This window comes from Fusarium mangiferae, assembly GCF_900044065.1.
Source record: "Fusarium mangiferae strain MRC7560 genome assembly, contig: FMAN_scaffold009, whole genome shotgun sequence".
Lineage (NCBI taxonomy): Eukaryota > Fungi > Ascomycota > Sordariomycetes > Hypocreales > Nectriaceae > Fusarium > Fusarium mangiferae.
In genome coordinates, this window is record NW_024573929.1 from 951,777 (window position 1) to 970,794 (window position 19,018).

At 48.0% G+C, this 19,018-nt stretch overlaps 6 protein-coding genes and 1 non-coding gene across 7 annotated transcripts; 4 read left to right on the top strand and 3 right to left on the bottom strand.

The window, feature by feature from the left end:
- Positions 1–272: 272 nt before the first annotated feature.
- FMAN_12408 (uncharacterized protein) lies at positions 273–1,772 on the top strand (the record flags this gene model as incomplete). Its single annotated transcript, XM_041834944.1, has 1 exon — positions 273–1,772. The coding sequence occupies one exon, from the start codon at positions 273–275 to the stop codon at positions 1,770–1,772; it is 1,500 nt and encodes a 499-aa protein (XP_041685157.1).
- A 199-nt stretch (positions 1,773–1,971) lies between these two features.
- Positions 1,972–3,369, bottom strand: FMAN_12409 (uncharacterized protein; the record flags this gene model as incomplete). The annotated part of the gene is made up of 1 exon (XM_041834945.1): positions 1,972–3,369. The coding sequence occupies one exon, from the start codon at positions 3,367–3,369 to the stop codon at positions 1,972–1,974; it is 1,398 nt and encodes a 465-aa protein (XP_041685158.1).
- A 1,024-nt stretch (positions 3,370–4,393) lies between these two features.
- FMAN_12410 (putative serine/threonine protein kinase NRC-2) lies at positions 4,394–6,404 on the bottom strand (the record flags this gene model as incomplete). Its single annotated transcript, XM_041834946.1, has 4 exons — positions 4,394–4,751; positions 4,802–5,183; positions 5,234–5,533; positions 5,585–6,404. The coding sequence occupies 4 exons, from the start codon at positions 6,402–6,404 to the stop codon at positions 4,394–4,396; spliced, it is 1,860 nt and encodes a 619-aa protein (XP_041685159.1).
- A 2,839-nt stretch (positions 6,405–9,243) lies between these two features.
- Positions 9,244–9,359, top strand: rrna31. Its single transcript, XR_005994022.1, has one exon. It is a non-coding gene; the product is annotated as a ribosomal RNA (ribosomal RNA).
- A 1,098-nt stretch (positions 9,360–10,457) lies between these two features.
- Positions 10,458–10,834, top strand: FMAN_12411 (uncharacterized protein; the record flags this gene model as incomplete). The annotated part of the gene is made up of 3 exons (XM_041834947.1): positions 10,458–10,520; positions 10,598–10,682; positions 10,791–10,834. 3 exons carry the CDS (start codon positions 10,458–10,460, stop codon positions 10,832–10,834), a joined length of 192 nt encoding a protein of 63 aa, XP_041685160.1.
- A 422-nt stretch (positions 10,835–11,256) lies between these two features.
- On the bottom strand, positions 11,257–15,061 carry FMAN_12412 (uncharacterized protein; the record flags this gene model as incomplete). The annotated part of the gene is made up of 6 exons (XM_041834948.1): positions 11,257–13,330; positions 13,382–13,526; positions 13,768–14,275; positions 14,494–14,550; positions 14,601–14,838; positions 14,889–15,061. 6 exons carry the CDS (start codon positions 15,059–15,061, stop codon positions 11,257–11,259), a joined length of 3,195 nt encoding a protein of 1,064 aa, XP_041685161.1.
- A 2,146-nt stretch (positions 15,062–17,207) lies between these two features.
- On the top strand, positions 17,208–18,365 carry FMAN_12413 (uncharacterized protein; the record flags this gene model as incomplete). The annotated part of the gene is made up of 2 exons (XM_041834949.1): positions 17,208–17,555; positions 17,610–18,365. 2 exons carry the CDS (start codon positions 17,208–17,210, stop codon positions 18,363–18,365), a joined length of 1,104 nt encoding a protein of 367 aa, XP_041685162.1.
- Positions 18,366–19,018: the final 653 nt, after the last annotated feature.

A 19,018-nucleotide genomic window follows, 5' to 3' on the forward strand; every position in this document is an offset into this window, starting at 1 on the left:
CCAAATACCCGATTTACGATGAGATCAACATAATTGGCCCAATTGCAGTGTTTGTCTATTTGCCAAGAACAAGTGAATGAATACTTGAACATCGATGTCCCATTCCGTGATGGCCCGTATAGTAGTCTATTCGCTCGGGTAATTGCATTAAGCAAGCTCTCCACTGTTAAGCTTCGGCAGCCGACGTCAAGCTCCAAACTCGCTGATCAGGCAGTCTAGCTTAGTACCTCAGTCATGCTTCATATGAGCTGCTCACCAATTCAACATCCACCATGAACAGGACATTATCGCGTCTACGGTGTCGCGCTCTACACCCGAGGCTCAACCCAATACTGGCTCGTAGTTTCGCAGATGTGAAGCGGCCTCCTTCAGCGCCAAAACCCATCGTCGATATCAAACACATCAGACAACACGCAGAACTTTATCAGCAGACTTGCGTGGAGCGCAACTATCGCAACCAGGCGCAAAACCCAGCTAAAATTCTAGAACTTCACGCGAGATGGCAGGATCTTCAGCGGCAGGGTCGCGCATTGCGCGAGAGGTCGAATTTGTTGAGGAGACAGCTTGCGAACCCGGCGACGAGCAGCGATGATGAGGATCTCAAGGAAGTGCGCCAATTGACCCGTGAGCAGATCCAGGAGGAGGCGCGACAACTCAAACAGGATCTCTCGGCAATTGAAAAGGGAGAATCGCAGGCCGTTACGCAAATGGAGGAGTTGGCGCTCGAGTTACCTAATCTCACTCATCCTGATACTCCAAAGGGAAGCGATTTTGAGGTTATGAGCTACATCAACGACCCACCCACTTTTAAGGAATCACCTGAGGATAAAATCTGGCGATCTCATGTTCACATCGGTTCCGAGCTTGGTATCTTTGACTTTGCTGGCGCTGCTACTGCTTCCGGTTGGGGTTGGTATTATCTTCTGGGTGAGGCTGCTCAACTGGAGCAAGCCTTGGTTCAATATGCCCTCGCCGTTGCAACCCGTCATGGTTGGACGCAAGTATCACCTCCTAGCATGGTCTATAGCCACATTGGGGCTGCCTGTGGATTCCAGCCTCGCGACCTGAACGGAGAGCAACAAGTCTACACTATCGCCCAGTCAGCCGAAGATGCTGAGCGGGGTGTTCCCGAGATGTGCCTTACTGGAACATCTGAGATCGCCCTAGCAGGAATGAAGGCCAACACTACCCTTGATTCTGAAGACCTACCTCTGAAGCGAGTCGCCGTCTCTCGCTGCTATCGCGCCGAAGCTGGAGCCCGTGGTGCTGACACCAAGGGTCTATACCGAGTACACGAGTTCACCAAAGTGGAAATGTTCGCATGGACAGCACCCGATGAGGATATAGCCCAAGAACTCTTTGACGAGATTCTCGACTTGCAGACCGAGATCCTGTCTTCACTTGGACTTTACTGCCGTATTCTCTCTATGCCTTCCCACGATCTCGGCGCATCAGCCACTCGCAAGATTGACATGGAGGCTTTTTTCCCCAGCCGTCGCGACAACTGGGGTGAAGTCACATCAGCAAGTATGTGCACCGACTACCAAACCCGCCGCCTTGGCACACGAACACGCATTGATGGAAAGCTCGCCTTCCCCTGGACTTCCAATGGTACTGCCCTGGCTGTCCCTCGTGTGATAGCAGCTATTTTGGAGAATGGGTGGGATGAAGAGGCCAAGACTGTCACAATTCCCGAGTGCTTGCGGCCATGGATGGATGGCAAAGAAAAGATTGGTCTTGGAGGACGTCGTTCGAGCGTGGATCGCGTGTAAGTTTGAAACGATGGATGAAGCATGGCTTTGACTGCGTGCGTGTACGAATGGAGAATATGACGGAGGCATAATTGCTATGAAATCTTGATATCTTATTTAATATGAAACGCAAGGCGTGATCTATCAATTGAATATAAAGCCCTGTCATTTATAGCCTCTGTACCATCTAATCCTGAGAAGTCTGGAGACATATATCTTATCACCACACCAAGTTCTTTACTTTCCTCTCCCAACCTGGCATCCTGAATTCCATCCCTGGACTTCCCCTCCATCTATACCATCCTGACATTTTCTTCATCGCCCCAACCCAACCAAGTTCCCCTCTCCTCCAAGCCTTGCCTCTCGTTCCATCTCCTCTATGCTGCACAACATACACGCCTCCATCTGATGCTGTCGTTATCTTAGCTTCTCCTCGCTCTGGATCGCCACTGCTATAGTATTCCCGTCGGCGTGGTGTCCTATTCGCTTGGAACCGTCTGTTGTGGTCCAAGTCCAGAATCTCGCTTGCTGCAACTTCCATCCACACATCCAAAGTTCTCAGATGATCTGCATAAATGATGAGGATCGCGAGGAGGGAAGAAAGCCCTGATGCAAGCCAGAACACCCAAAATGAGTTGCCCTGAGGACCATATGAACTCTCGATTGACAATATCCCTGATACAACTGTCAGGGGCAGTAACAGACCTCCTAGATATGCTATTCGATCTAGACTTCTGGAGTTTGAATTTTTGGGGTCGTTTTGAGCTTCTTGGGCATGTGCTTGGAGAGCAACTGTAACAGAGAGCTGTATACGTCTATGCAGACGTTCTGCAAGATTCGACCAGTTTGCAGATGTAATGGTACTGAAATCTCCTCGCCGCTCCATGCTCTTTGTGATATCTGCATTGGTTTCAAGGGCTCGTGCGATAGTCCACTGAACGTCCACAGAATCAGACCCAAGAGGTGGCAATGAGTCGAGTTTCTGGAGCCACATGTCGTAGATGAGCTCTGCGACTAGATCCTCTATTGGGCGGATGTCGACGAGGGCTTGCCACAGGGAATCTTCCAGGCCGGATCGCTTCGGGGGACGTTTACCTGATGTTTTGCTGTCTGGGCGAGCATTACTTGGGATTCTAGAGGGGCGATAAGGTCGTGAGGATACTCTAAATGGAAGACCATCGAGGAGGAGGATAGGGAGTTGTTCCTTGACCATGAGAGATGCACGACATATTCTAATCCCCTCATCCTCATCAGACTCATCGTCATCTTGCTCTTTCGTCTCGCCATCCTCCTCTTCAGGCTTCCTCTTCCTTATCTCAGTCTCAGGAAACTCCCAAACCCATCCGCCTCTTTTCTTATCCAACTCGATGCCTAGCAAAACACCCATATCGCACTCCCCTCTTACAATAGCCAACTTCCGCCAACCGGGCCTTTCCACCGCGACCATCTCTTCTTGAAATTCTTCAACATTGAGTAATTCTTTCTGTCGACAGTTTTGTGTGCTCCATTCGAGAAGATATGGCCGGGAAAGCTGTGGTCTTCCGGTGACGGGAATGACCCGATCCGATGAGCGCCGAGTCCGGTGCCGGGCTTCGGGAGCCGGGCGTGGTCGTGACATTGGGGTACTTATTCTCTGTTCTTCTGGGCGACTCAAACCGCTAGATTCGATATACAAATGAGACTCAAGCTAGCCAAAACTGTTGTTAGAAGTGTTCCTGAGACCGTACCAAGTCGAATTTGTGGGAGTTTCACTCTTTTGAGTCTTTCAGCACTATCTTCTACCCGACCTCATGAACACAACTGCCGTCATGGGAGAAGTTCTCAAGGCATTTTGTCCCCATAATTTCGCTGGTAAAGACTCCTTTCATTTCAGACTTTAGGGGTCCTCAAGGGTCTCAGTTAGGCAGATGTTCCCCTGCGCCTCCATCAGCAAGTGTCTAAGTGTGGTCATGTGCCGAGTCCTTGAGTCCAGATGACCCAAACCGTGAAAGAACCTCAACACGCGACGTATTCACCTGGGAGAGAAATATTACATAAACACCTGTCAAGTCAGATAGATGAACCTTGTTTATCTATGATTGACTCATGACACAAGCCGGCTTGTAGTTGGTATATTGGCGCGTTGGCTCAACTCATTTCACTCAAGACACCATAACAAAATCATCCCTGTGGTTCTATAAGCTAGCCTTCGTTCGTGCATGGCTCGTCATCTTTGTTGAATGGTAACTTTACATAACATGACTTCTTTCCCGCTCTCCCCGAAACGCCAGACCAGACGCCATTTTAACAGCGGCAAAATCATAGGATGCTAAGACTTCCTCTCTCTTGTCTCTTTGGTTTCTCTACCCTCCGCTTCTGTTTTCTGTCCCCTTTCGTTGTCCGCTTCTTTTGTCTCTTCTGCCTTTCGTAGTTTCTCTCCCCCTCTCCCTTACAAGCAATCGTCCAAAGGAGTGTCGAGTGCAAAGTATGTGTCAAATGACGCTGAATAAAAGAATAGACGCCCCAGTGCAAGAATCTCAGATCATAACCCCATGCGTATACGTGCGGCAACATGTCCAATCCATGATCGAGGTCAACTATCAATAACAATATTTCGAACTCCTGAACCTCAAATGTTGCACCCAGAAACTCGAAACTCGAACTCAACGGTGATGATCGTCGTCGCCATCGTGATGCAGAGTGACACTGTTGAACTCGAGGAATGGGTCGGCAATCTCACCACCAGGAGTTGCCAGTCCACTGTCTAATGGGACTCCCTTTAAGTTCATCGCCCTCGATCCTGACAAGTCGACACTCTCACTTTCCTTGACGTTTCGGAAGTTGACTGTATCAACTCCTCGGCCCGCGTGAGGAACAATCGGTGGTTTTTGGTGTCGAATGAGTGCCCATTGTGTCGTTCTGAAGAATGGATGCGCCTTGATATCTGATGCGCCAGCTCGGGCGCCCAGTCGTCGATTCTCGTCCTTGATGAGCAGTTTCCTTATCAAAGACTTGCAGAGGCTGTGGCTTGGTTAGAACGGTAGGGTAGTGAGTTTTCACCCAGGACTTACTTGGAGATCTGTGGTGCACCAGTATGATCGGGGAATGGAATATCCTCTCTAAGGATATTTGCGAAAGTTGCATTTCGGTTCTTTCCCTTGAAGGGCGTTGTGCCGTAAAGCATTTCGTAAATAAGGATACCCAATGTCCACCAATCGACGGCACTTGTGTGACCGCTGCCCTTAATCACTTCTGGCGCAATGTACTCTTCTGTGCCAACAAAAGAGTTTGTGCGGAAGTTAGCGATACATGACCGAGTGTCGATAGTTGGCAGAGCATCGGTGCGGGCTCCGTTCTTGCCGACGATCATGGTCGGCTTGCCACCAGGGTCTGATTGCTTGGACAAGTCGAAGTCTGAAAGCATGATGTGGCCCGATTGGTGCAGGAGAATGTCTGTCACAAAGGGTCAGCGGTGGATTTGTAAGCACGGCTTCTCAACATACTCTCAGGCTTCAGGTCTCGATAAATGAAACCCATAAGATGCAAGTACTCCAGTGCTGCTGTCACCTCGGCGGCATAGAATCGAGCATCCTCTTCAGGAATACATTTTCCAGGTCGTGTTTGCAGAGCGCGGAAGAACTCGCCACCACTACAGTACTCCATACACAGGTATAGGTAGTCTTCGGACTGGAAGGAGTGGTATAATGTGACAATGAACGGATGGTTACTTGTTGCAAGAATTTCCTGCTCTGCCAAAGCTCGCTTAATCTTGTTGCGCTTGATCATTTCCTTCTTGCTTAGTACTGCGGCTAGTTAGTCGTTGTCGCGATAGTAAACGTGAGTGATGGACGTACTCTTCATGGCATAAAGCCTGCTGCTCTTCTTCTCCCTCACAAGATACACCTTTCCGACATCTCCCTTTCCAATAAGCTTGATCTTGTCAAAGCTGGACGGGCTAACTTCAACGTTTCGAACCTTGATAGAATTGGAACTATAGGTGCGGCGGAAAGCCATACCCAGATTAGGGGCAGGAAGAGCAGCAAGAACATCGTCAGAATTGGCGTGCTTGGCCTTGTCCTCGGCCTCAAGAGCCTTTGCCGTTTCTATAAGACCCAATGCGCCTGAACTTGTGAGGAGAGGATCCTTGCCAAGCTCGGCAGTTGCGGGACGCTCATTGTTGGGATCGTTTTTGGAGAACAGGCCCTGGGCATTGGGTGCACTGGCGACTCTTCTAAGTCTCCGGGCGAGTTCCTCTTTGGTTTCGCTGGTAGTTTGATCGTTCGCAGGGGCACCATCAGGGCCTTGGACCTTGAGACTCGGTGTATCGGGAGGGCTTGGGGGAACGGAGTCGGAATTGTGGTGGCGCAATCCTGGTTGGCCTTGATGGGCGAAATAAGGGTTCGCATGTGCCGTAGGACTCATGGCTTCCTCCAGCTGGTTACCCTCACTAGCGACGGTATGCGCGCGCAGACGGCCGACGGTATTACTAAAGAACTTGGTATGACGGGATTTTGAGGGATCGGGAGTGGTGGCGGCCGAGCCCTTTTCTTTCTCCTTCTCCTTCTCCTTATCGCTAGAAGCACTGCCGGTGCTACCTCCAGTGTTCATGCGGAAGAAATTGCGCAGGCGATGGCTCACCTGGCCGGGGCCATTGGAGGTCTTTTGAGACGGCATAGCGACAGTAACGTTATCGGAAATGTTTGGATGGGTGGAGACGGAAACAGCTTTGGCGGTAGTTCGACTAGAGATTTGCTTCCATATTCGACAAAATAAATAATTGGGAGGCGAGAGGACGTTTGCGGGTTGATGTTGATCGAGTCGGGTAAAAGATCCACGAGGGGATTGTTGTTGCGCGTCGTTGAAGTCGCGGCCCTGTATCGGTCCGTAGCGAGATAGGTATAAGTGTCGGGACGGATGAGTAGACGAAGCTAAGGTACCCTGTTGAGAGAAAGAAGTCACAGGGGAGCTTAGAGCAACACCACTGTTGTAAAAGAAGAAAAGGGAGGAAGAAGACACAAGAGCCTCAAGAGGAATGACGCTGCTGGCCTTGAGACCGAGACTGAGACTGGGACTGGGACTGGGACAGGCAGGCTATAGATGGGTCTTGCTTAGGATTGGCCTTGATCTGGGAATTGGATTGGAAATGGGCCCTGACCATGGATGGGAATGGATGGATTCGATGGGAATGGGGGCGGCGTCGGAGACTTCTGCCTGAGGCATGATTAATAATTACAATCCATGGATGCACCTCAGTCCAATGCAATGCAGGTCGGCATCGGCCCCTCTATCACCATTGCCCGCCCACTAACTCAGCTCTAAAAGTCTAGCGATCTTAGGCGTAGCCTCACCCATGGTCCAATGGATGGATGGGTGTGACTTTGTTTCCTCTTCTCTGTTAATAGAGTTACATATGAACTTAACCTGGATAGGGGAATACTGTATGCGGGCTGTCACTTTGCATGTTACTGCATTCAACATAATTATACTACTGTACACTCGCATCTCACGCAAACTCGAGGTGAATTCCCTCGTCTCCCTTGTAGGCGGGGATCTGGAACGCCTCGCCTCTTCTAAACTCGCCCGCCTCGCACCTCTCTGTGGCTTGGATGGCCTAGCTTGGGTGCTTCCTAGGGTCTGGGTAACGTTAGTTTAAGGTGAGCTTAGGTTGGCTTGGCTTCTCATTATCTGACAAAGCCAACTGCGCCCTCCCTCGGCCGCTCGGTATCGTTCCACTGCCCGCAAACTCCGGTGAGATAATGCCGTGAGATATAGACTAAAGCGTAATTGCGAATTTAGCCAAAGCATTCATCCTCCCGAAGTCCCCGGTAAAGGAGTGACGTTCTACAGTGGGTTGTTGCTGGGCCCGTCTTTCGGGCATCCTAGGCATCCTAGGGCGCGAGCCACTAGACCGGTACCTACGTTTCGAGTCTGTCTATGCGCTAGAATCATGAGGCGTCGATAGCGTCTTGCCAGATCGGAAAAGAGACCCTGTGGGTTCTCGATATTGGTTCCCGCGGCCTGGGGTTGCTTGCTTGGACTCTGCAGATTGTACCTTGCCTTTCTAGAAAATGATTGAGTCGGAAGCTCATGACATGAATGAGGCGATCAGCATTGCAGTACTTCCTATCCTAGTAGTCCACGTTTGTGCAATGGTGATGTGGGGAGATGTCAGAACAGGGCCATTTTGTTTGTGGAACGATGCTTGACAACATCCGAGTTACGGACTCGAAAAGACCCCAACTTTGTCCTGGGAGTGGCTTCGGGATCTAATACTGAACCCGGCCCCTATGAAGAACCAACTCTAAACTCAACACTTGATGATTGATCAATTATATTGGTCCGCAGAGCCTTTCAATGTCGCTGTAGCTTCCATAATCAGAAATATTCATGTCTGAGTGGACTACCCTAGAAATAGTGGCATGATGAAGCTTGAACCACCGTCAAGGGGTTATCAACGCTAGTCAGCCGTGCTTGACCTGAGATGTGAAAAGACAGGACTATCTTGGATGTTCATGCAATCCATCAGAAGACACGAGGTCCAATGTTCAGTGCTGGTATGGTTATCGAATTCAAGTTGGTCGACTTGCTTAGTTACTGTAAAACCCCTCCCAAATCCATAACGTCATATCCGATGGGACTTGCAACATTCAAAAATGACATACGTATATAAGAGAAGCTCCTTGGCATACGAGAAGCCTTCTCAACTGGAATTGAATTGAATCTCATTGCGCTAATTCATAAGATCTCACAGTTTGTACGCGTAGATTTATTAGCCGTAAGTGATCTTCAAAAAGATCACAAGTGAAAGTTTCGAATTACGCGTATACGAAAGCGTCTAGTCACGGCGTGTAGGAGAGCGGTACTGGTAATGTTCGCTAATGCCGTTTCGTAAGCTTAACATGCTAAACATTACGAGGAGCTTATATACGTATTAATATGTGTTGTGTTGTGAGCAACGAGTAGCGTTTTAGGTGCTGAGTGTTGTTTGTGTAAGTGAGCCAACTTGGCTGGGCCTTTTGCTTTCATGGCTTAATCCACACCAGCCATTTGGTACCTTATCTCAGCCAAATTGTCATTTGGAAGACTTGTAGAGTAACCAAATGATCTTCATCGTATTACCAGAGAAACCCGCCATTGAGTGACCGAAGTGTCTCCGCCGGTATAGAGTTATGATGACTGCTCACAGAATGGACGATGAATAGCCAACAGGCATTTTTTGTTTCGGAGCATTAAGCAGAGAGAGAGAGCTAATTTCTGAATTCATTACTAAGATCTGGTTTGCAAACAAGCTCAAGAGACGCCTCGAAGTGTTTACAAACTCAGATTGTTAAGACAAGGCAACCTGGTGTTGAACTTGATGAGGTTGAAACCTGGCAAGCTATTGGACGAATACGACGTAATAACATCGGTCTGCCCGCTTTACGGTGATACTACAGATGAGTAACTAACATTGCCTGCTGTGTCTCATCCAAAACGTCCTTATAACCTGGAGTATGGCACCAGTTTCTCACATACGACCATACCTATCAGAGAACTCGGGATCCCGTCCGCTCTCCCATAGATAAGCTGATAAGGGGCGGATTAGTAGTTGGGTCGGTGACGACCAGCGAATCCCCGCTGTTGTATGTTTTTGGCGATAATTCTTTTTGGTGTTTTGGTCAAGCGAGGCTCCATGTGGGCCGAACCACGTTGCCGGGCCATTTACCAACCAGGGAAGGTTGATCGACTGCTCAGTCTCATTAGCAAATAGATACTTCTTTCTGTTATCTTATTTCAAATGGATAGAAAATACTATGGCATTTGCTATTGATGCCTCTTTTGATCTCAGCTAAGCGTATGTAAGTCATGTTTCATTATCAAGCTGTAAGTTGGTATCCACCTGACATGAAATAGCCAAAGCGCAACAGCGCCGTAAGCAATACAACAAACTATTGAACTCAGTATTGTATCTATTTGCTGGCATATGAGCTTTAGGACGCCAATGAGATTGCTGCTTTAGCCCACTGAAGCACATGCTCTTGTCTTCGGGGGTGCCTCATTTCTCCAAGCATGTCATAAGTCTTTTGTGAGTGACACATGAGATCATTAAGTACACATTGAGTTCGGTGAGTCTATATCTTACGTGGCTGATCTATTTAAGAAACCCAGCTCGGATGAACTTTCTCATGTGTGCTGTTGTACCTACATCTTGGAGGTCGGCATTAAAGTTTGGACTTGTGATGTGGGTGACTTTGTTAAGGAGCAAGCATCGACCAATGAACAATAGTTCTGTTCCTCAGAACTCAACTTGGCGAAAATCTACCTTTCTCACCCATGGGGCTGCATTGTTTTGCCAGTTGACACTTTGATGAGGTGAGGTCGTGTAAGCTGAAAAAAACTGGGTTGGGTGACAAGTGCGAGATACCTAAGGTTACGTGAGACGAGTATGCGAAATCAAAGTACCTAGATCGGTCAATGCAGCCCATATCGAGGCCATCCAGGCCTCCAAAACCTTGTTCTCCGATTGGCCCCTTGGTATAGACTGGCACTAAAGCGGAAAAGGGCACAGCCTTCAGTCCTGTCTGCTTAGGTTGATCTGACGGTCTGGCCGCTCGTGTCGCAACTACTTTCTTTTCCTCTTTGCCTCTTTGCCTCTTGCTCGAATATAAACCACCAACGACTTCATCTCTTGGCTTCGCTATAATTTCTGTTTAAACCTTCGTTTCAACTCGAATATTGATCGATAACATGGCTCGTGGCAACCAGCGTGACCTGGCTCGGGCCAAAAGGGAGAAAGAGAAGAGTAAAATGGTTCGTCTTATCCTCAATTGTCTTCCATGAATTTGTGCCACAAGACAAATTACTAACCTGATCTTTCTCTTCTACAGAAGTCGGGTACAAACAAGTCTGGTACTCAGATGCAGCAGGAGAATGAGACCGCGGCTGAAATTATGCGACGAAAACAGGCAGCTTGTATGTTCAACCAACCACTTGCAGCCCTATCATCGATCGACTTCCGAATACAACTGCGAACCAACACAACGTCGCTTTTGGAACCAAAAATGCTGACAACCCCTGTAGCCGATGCGCGCAAGGCTGCCGCAGGTCTTGCAGGCAAGAAATAGACACTTGTTCTGCGCGCTGTACGAACATTATCAGCCTTGGCTCAAAATTTCACCGATTTTCCGCGAACTCCACGACGAAATAGGGTATATGAATACGGGCCTGATGAAATGTGGAATGTTCGGAAGCATGCCTCAACAGCGACGAAACGAAAAGACTTTTGGGTAGCACTGGCGAAGCGGTGTAATATGATATGGCTTGTGTTTGAATGGATTATGCTAGCCTCTCTTTCAATAAATCTATGCAATGATGGTTGTTCGTGATGGCTAAAAAAAAAACAGCTCTAGTCTTCTCTTTGGTGTTTTGCTCCTTTTCAAAACCATAGACGTTGCGAATTCATGACCTCGGGCAACTCTCCTCGGAGAGCAAGAGAATATTAGCAAAAGGTATCCTAAGCTTATGCTAATTTACCTAAGTCTTTTCGTCATTTAGGATCAAGGTCTGATGTTTCTTGCTCCCCGAGGGTAGTCTCTGCTTTTGCCTCTGCTTTTGCCTCCGCTTCTGCATCAAGACGTCTCGCGACCTCGATTGACTCTAGGCACTCCTCCAGCACTTGGCGTGTCGTATTCGTGTAGAAATGATCTGGACCAAATAGCTTTGTCCGGAGCTCAAGACATTCCTCCAATATCTTCCTCGCATCACCAAGCATGTCGACGTCGGGATACAAATGCCTATCGTCTATGAAGAGCTGACCATATGCCAACCACGTGGTACCAAGGTCAGTCATGAGGCTCAGAGTTTTGGGGTTTTCCAGACCAAGAACTCTTTTGCTAGTCTCGAAGGCTTCAACCTGCAGGTCCTCAGCCTCCGAGAGGCCACAACCTTTGCTAAATAATGTTCTCGCCAGACTTGCCTTACTGTCGAGTGTTAGAGGATGCTCCTCACCAAGATGCTTTATCTTTACTTCCAAGCACCTTCTCTGCATCCTTTCCTTTTCCTCCACCTCCCCATCTAGGTTGACTGCAAGATTATCCATCGTGTGGATAGTGTCGAGGTGTTCTTCTCCGAGTGTTCGTAATCTGACCTCGAGAACCTGTCTCTCCAATGCATTTGCTTCCTCATCTTTGTCTTGCTCGGAGAGGATGACAGCAAGATTACCCATAGCATCGACAGTTTTGTAATGTTCATCGCCTTCGAGACGTTTCCAAGTCTCCACAACACCTCGCAACAAGCGTTCCGATTCTTCATATTGATCCAGATCTGCCAACGAAATCGCGTGGTCTGAGACTAAAACGAGAGTCTCCAGATGATCGTCGCCTAGTAGCTCTTTCCGAATACCAACTCCTTCGCGTTGCAGAATTTCTGCTTCACGGTACCGGCCCTGGTAGTGGAAGAATGACGCAACTCGGTGAAGTAAGGAGGCCCTCACAAGTCTGTCCTCCTCATTTTCAAGTATCTGGGCCTCCAGGACAGAGTTTGCGTGCGAAAGATACCCAGTGCATGTCGTCAACTTCTCGAACCATTCAGTATCTTCGAACTGTGCGTAGGGGTAAAAGTCCGACACAGAGAGGAAAGCGTGCCTTGTGAACTCGGCTATGCTTCCTTTTCGTACCAGCCAATTCCTCGTGACCAACTGAATCAGACGATGCATAGTATGGTCACCGGCTTTCTCTGCCCGGATGAAGCAAAACGCCTTTAGTATCCCAAGTGCCTTAACAAGTTGTAACTTGGTATTAGATCCTGCATGCAAATTTTCTCTGGCGTAAAACTCGAGGAATTCTAGAGGTATTCTTTGACGATCGAATAAGCACATCAGTGAGAGGAGCTCACTAGCAAAGATGTACTGTCGTTCTATTTGGTGGAAGGAAAGCATCCAGGTCTGGGCAACTGCGCGAGGTGTGTCCGAGTCCCTTCCGACAGTTTCAAATTCTTCGTTCAGAAGATCAATGAGATCGTCCGCGCTTCCATCTAAGAGCTCAAGATATTCGTTGACCGTGATGGAGTTCTCCTGAATAAAGGCAGCTGCTTGCACCAAGGCTAGAGGAAGAAATTCCAGACGGGATGAGAGCTGGAGCAAGTCCTTTTCAGACTCATCCTCCTGGTGTAAGCCTTGGCGGAGAAGTTGAGATGCCTCAATTTCGTCCATCTTGCCTACTTCGACGGGAAACTTGCCCTTTGTAAGTCGTGAGCCTACCTGCATGTTCCTTGTTGTGATGAGCACATTGCCATTGGGGGATTCTGGTATGAACTGAGCCAGGTTATTCTCGGCATTGGGCTTCAGTTTTGAGGATTCGTTGCAAGGGAAGAAAAGTTGCAGGTCGTCAGCGTTATCAATGACCATCAGCCACTGCCCACTCTCCTTACTCTCCAACCAGTCTCTGACGGCTGGCAAGGCATCGAAAGTAGGGTCTTCATGTCCCGTGATCTTGCACTCGTTGGCGATATGGGCATAGCCTTCTGAAAACTTTTCGACGCTGCTAGCATGAATCCAAAAGACTGATGTATCCTGAGAGATCTCCTGGACCCAATATGCATATGACAATGCGATTTGGGTCTTTCTTTTTGAAGTCAGTGGGCGACACTTCACTAATGGATGTTATTGAACATACCCAACCCCGCCAAGACCATAAAGCGCAGCCCTTCGATGACCCCTACCGCGTGACTGAGGTTCTAGATCTCCAAGTTGAGTTTTCACCAGGTCAAGTATTTCGGATCTTCCGACGAAATCTGGATTAAAAGTGTATGGAACGAGGCCTAAGAAGTCAGTTCTCAGTTGGGCACTATCATGGCTAGGGGAGAAGAAAACTCGAGACCCTGATCCTAAAGGAGAAAAATACTTATGTAACTTAGCATAAGCTTAGGATAAGTTCAGGAAACCTTTTAGTAAGTTTAATTTAACATACTATATCAAGGTCTGGTGTTTTCTTGCTCCCCTAGCACGGGTCCCAACCCAAAGGTTAAGGATTCATGGAGTCAGCTTTGGCTAGGTACTCACAATGTCCGGCAACAGTGTGCTTCTTTGGTTTGGACTGTATCTGCTGAATCCTCTTCATCCAGCGTTTTAGTTCTCCACAGATAGCCACAAATCCCGGCTCCTCAGAATTGGAGAATTTGGTCATATCTGCATGGTTCTTGTGTATGCCGATTGATATGTAGCCGGGTAGGATGGCCGAGTGTTTGGGGACGATCACCCCGAACTTCTTGGTCGGAAGCTCTTCATAGAAACATGTAATGTCTATCATGGTGGCCTCCTCTTTGCTTCGTGCCATGAGAAGAGCCTGAAAGCTATCCTGAATTCGGGCCAGGACTTCCGAGTCTTTTGTTAAAACTTGGACAATATCACTGTTGGTCTCTTTGATCAATCCGACAGAGCGTGAGACTAATTCTCCGATCTTGGCGAGGCTTGATCCATGATGTGGTGTGCCGAGAAAGATGACACCACGAGTGAAGTTGACTATATCTTGGAGGTGCTGTTCAGACCGTTGTTTCGCTGTGACAAGTGCCTGTTTTCTCAATAAGCCCTCCATCCAGGATCAGTGAAGTGACTAGGGGAGGAAAGAAAACTTGGAGTCTCGACACTAAATGATAAAGAGACTTAGGATATCTTTCCTGAGTTTAAGATACCTCTGCTAAGCTTAGGATACCATTTGTTGATATTGTTTTGACACCAATATAATGTTCGATGTTTTCTTGCTCCCCGAGAAGTGAGTGAGTGACTTACATCCTGACAAACAAGTCCTCCTAGACTGTGGCAGATAAATATAATAGGTCGTGAATCCTAGAGTCGCTATAAGAGAGTGAAATCAGGGGTAGTGATCCAATATTTACTGTGTTATCGCTCTGTCGAAGTGATGCGAGAGCAGTCACGAGATTATATGCATGATTGGAGATTCGATTCTGGGAAGGAACATCGTCCTTGCCGGTAACAGTTGAATCATAAGAGTAAGTGAGAACACGTGCAGTCTCAATCTCCAAAGGAAGAAGTGTCTTCGGCCAAGGACTCCCCGAAGTCTTATCCGTCCAAGTTTTTTGGCAGTCTCCTTTCAATCCATGGACGAAGACGATGCTGGTCTTTTGGTCAGACAACGACTAAACGGGAAAACCTTGCCGACTAACTCGATATTATCACTTTCGGTGCTATGAAATGTCTGTATTCCAGAGTAAAAGAAAGTTGTTCGGGTCTGAGCTATCGGCGCTGGTGATGGCTGAGGAACTGGCTTCTCCTTCACGGTAGGGGGTTTGTCTGGTTTGGATTTAGAACGAAAGACGCGCCGGACAGAGGAAAACATTTTAGAAAAACAAATACTTATACATAAGTTTTGAAGAAAATGAAGAACGATTTTCACAAGCATGGGCCTGGCCTTGTTTCATAAGTGTTGCGTATCACATCACATCACATGGCTCTAAGCGCCGACTTAATGAGGAGACATCCATAAGCGCCAGAACCCATGATCTGCGACTGGGGTAGGTTTCATTCAATTCTATGTTGGTTGGCGGTATCAAATGACAATTGCAGTTGATACGGGGAATATACAGGGTCTGAGCAGCGAAGGTTCAACCAACACGGTTTTTAACCTGACCTGTCACAATCGCTACAAGTGAGGTGGAATAGGATATGTCCTCCAGGTGCGCAACCGAGATGCGAGCAAATCCTGGTCAGACCCGCTTCACTTCCTGTACAAGCAGAAGTACGGATACGATGCCTTCTTAATAGAAACCGTTGATTCATAGGTGTTGGGCGTATAGGTTCGTTCGCTGTACCTGATGTCCAAGTCCACGGTATGTTACACAGCTCTGGATGGTAAAGAAGAATCTCCTACTATGGATACACTAGATCAAGTACATAGTATGTTTTGACAAGATAGAAATAGTCTTTATATCTTAGTGTGTGCTTTTGTAAAATAGGATCGCAACCGAGTGTAATCGCATGGATCCTTTGGCGAACTGTGACTACACGATTCTTCAGTGAACGGCCAGAGCTCGAACATTTCTACCTTGCAAGAGGCTCATACGAAAACGCCTTGAACAGCATCAGATGTACTAAACTACGTGAAATTTTGGAAGGTGACATGTAATCATTCGATCACGCGTGCTTATACTTCAAAACTGTATTTTCCTGTACGTATGGAGTGGCCTATACCCCCTAGATCAACTGCGTTTCTTGCCTTCTATTGGGTTCGAAACTAAGAAACGTAGTGAGATAGGATCTTGAGGGCATGCACCATTTCGGACATAGAAGATCAGCTGGAGCTCCAAGGATCGTCAAGCTTATTGGCTTGAGTGTTTGATCTGCCCTTTCACACCCAACGGCTCCGGAATCGCTGGTCCATAATTGCTGTCATCCATCCAGCTGCTTAAACCACAGCAACTTCCACAATTTGAGAGCATCTACTACACGAAAGGTCTCTGATACAATAACATGTCACAATAATGCAATCTATGTTAACAAACAAAAACTTCCTTCCAGTCCCGTCTTACACCAGCAATACTTTCTTAGCTCACCAAAGTCCCCAATTAGCAGCGGAACTTCACCATCCCGTCCTAACGAAATAGCTTCACGACCGGAATCATGGTGCCGAGTATAATCAAGTCTAAGCCCTATGTACTGTAGCCCGATGACATTTCAGTTCCTGGCACTAAAGCTGGGGGTTCATGTAGCCGTGGGGCGGAGTACATTGTGTGAGCAAGGTGGTATTTGGCGTTCAAGCCACACGGCAGATGAGCCGAGCCAAAGCTTGTGAAACAGTTTTGTTATTGCAACAATCTGAATTTCGTTTGTTTATGTTTTCCTGGCGTTTTATGCTTGATAGTTGCTTTACTGTTGAGAAGTTACTTTTCTTGAGGAAACACTAGCACACTCTTTCAGCACTGTTGAATGCTACATCTTTAAACATCACATGACTTTAATCGATTCAATACATCAATGATGCAATAAGCTCAAGGTAACATCGTCTCCGCGCTACCGCAATTCTCCGACCCTACTCCAAAGATAGCTCTGGCCGTGTTAGCCGTTCAACTAGCTAGCTCGTCCTCGCAACTGCAACATCTCGGCAAGGCCAAGATCCAGAGCTGAAGAGTACCGTAAGACCTAGCGTAGCATCAAAGACACAGCGGGATTCAGCACACAAGCGCAATCCCATCACATTCGTCCCGGTGAGATTCATGTCGTCATGATAGCTTCAAGACCCCTCCTCAGGTAACCTTGCTGTGAACTCAATTCTCGTCGCTGGGCCATCCTCCAGCCTCCTCCAAGTACCGTCTCTCTTCCATCACAGCTATATATCCCCTGAGCACTCCCCCCAACAGATTCTCGCTCTCCAGTTCATATCACGTTCACTGTCTTGTCCCATCTTGCAGTATAAAGCATTACGCTCTCTGTTTGCCTACCCATCATAGCCAACACTCCCTTTCGTTCACATCACAACCACTGAAACTATGCGTTTCTCAACACTCTTTGCCTCTGTAGGCCTTGCAGGCTCTGCCCTTGCCGGCATTGTTCCCCGATCTTACAGGGTCCCCGCTGCGAATGGCTTCCCCAACCCTGATGCTTCACAGGAGAAGCAGATCGCTATCCAGGCTGGTGGAAAGCTCCCCGGTGCTCCTCTTCCTACCACTCTCGGTGTTGGTTCTACCACAGCTTTCCAGCTGATTGCCTTCAACGAGCTCTTTGAGACTGCTTACTTTTGCTCTCTTCTCTACAATGTCACCAATGGCATTGAAGGATACAAGGTTGAGGGTGACAAATTGCATGAGGCCAAGCATGTTCTCAAGACTGTCCTTGCTGTAAGTACTTGCTCATCTTCATAATGATATCAGTCAACTGACAATTTGCAATAGCAAGAAGAGCAGCACGCCATCGGAGCCCTGGCCACTCTCAAGTCAGCTGGCAAATTTGCCCCTTCACCTTGCAAATACCAATTCCCCGTCGACAACCTCAAGGACGCCATCCTTCTCGCTGAGACCTTCACCGCAGTTGTTCTCGGTGCTCTCCAAGACGCCAACGTTGTCTTCGCTAGCGAGGGTCTTCCAGAGGTTGTCCGCCTGATCTCGTCCGTCATCGGCCAAGAGGGTGAGCAAAATGGGTTCTACCGTATCTACCTCGGCCAAGTTCCTTCTGAGTCACCATTCCTGACCACTGTCCCTGCTGCTTTTGCCTGGTCTGCTCTCCAGGGTTTTATTGTTCCTGGATCTTGCACTGAGGACATCAAGAAGATCGACCTTCCCATCTTCCCTGCTCTCCAGGTCAACGGTGGTGCCATTGCTGTTCTTGAGGCTGAGGACCAGAGCCTAACTTTCAGCGCCACTCTTGAAGAGTCTCACAAGGGCGAGGATATCTACATCACCTACACCACTGGCCAGCAGCTTCCCTACAGTGTCAAGGCTGAGAACGTCAAGTGGAACGGCAAGAGTGTCAAGCTTGAGGCTGAGTTCCCTTACCACAAGCTGGTCGCTCAGGGCTTCACCCACGCTGCTCTGACTACTTCCAACAACATTGCCACTCCTGATGACGTTCCCAAATTCACTCTTGCTGCTCCCGGTCTTATTCAAGTCAAGAACCCTCTTGACGGAGGCAAGGGAGGCTACTCTGACTAAAAAAAGGCGGGATGATCGCAATGCCACTTGGCAGTTCTGGTACCTAATAGATCGATGGAATTGGTGCTTTGGTATTACAATGTTTACAGAGTTCATGCATTTCTCTCGGGCCTAATGATAATTCAAAATCCAATAAATAGTTGGTTATGCTAAACTGCAAAAGTTCCAATTTGATTTGTTGTGAGATATCCCGTCCCTCCATCTCGGATAATCGGGATGTGAGGATGACGCTTCCAATTTCCGTATGTGCCAATGATATTGAATTGAGACAACCGTGCTGGACGCCATCTTCAGCCCTAGAGATCGGGTTTCTCGTAAGTTCAGCCTCATTTGAGTTATTTCATTCACGGGGAATCGCGTTTCGGAAGCTCTCAGCTGCGGCAGACAGCTTTACCTCTAGCACTCAACAGTTCAGCAGCTCCAATCGAACGACAGCTTCTTTTCACGTGTAATCGTATAAGCACCATGGTGGTCTCCATCATCACCCCATCATACGCGGGATGAGACGTCTCTCCACATGTTTCACTGAGCAAATGCTCCTCTTCCAAGCCACTGATAGCAAGACATCAAGGTCACCCTCAGTTCACGAAACTTCAAGACCGTCGATAGCTAAAAGGTAACCTTGAATCATAAGATCGCTTTGCATTAGACCG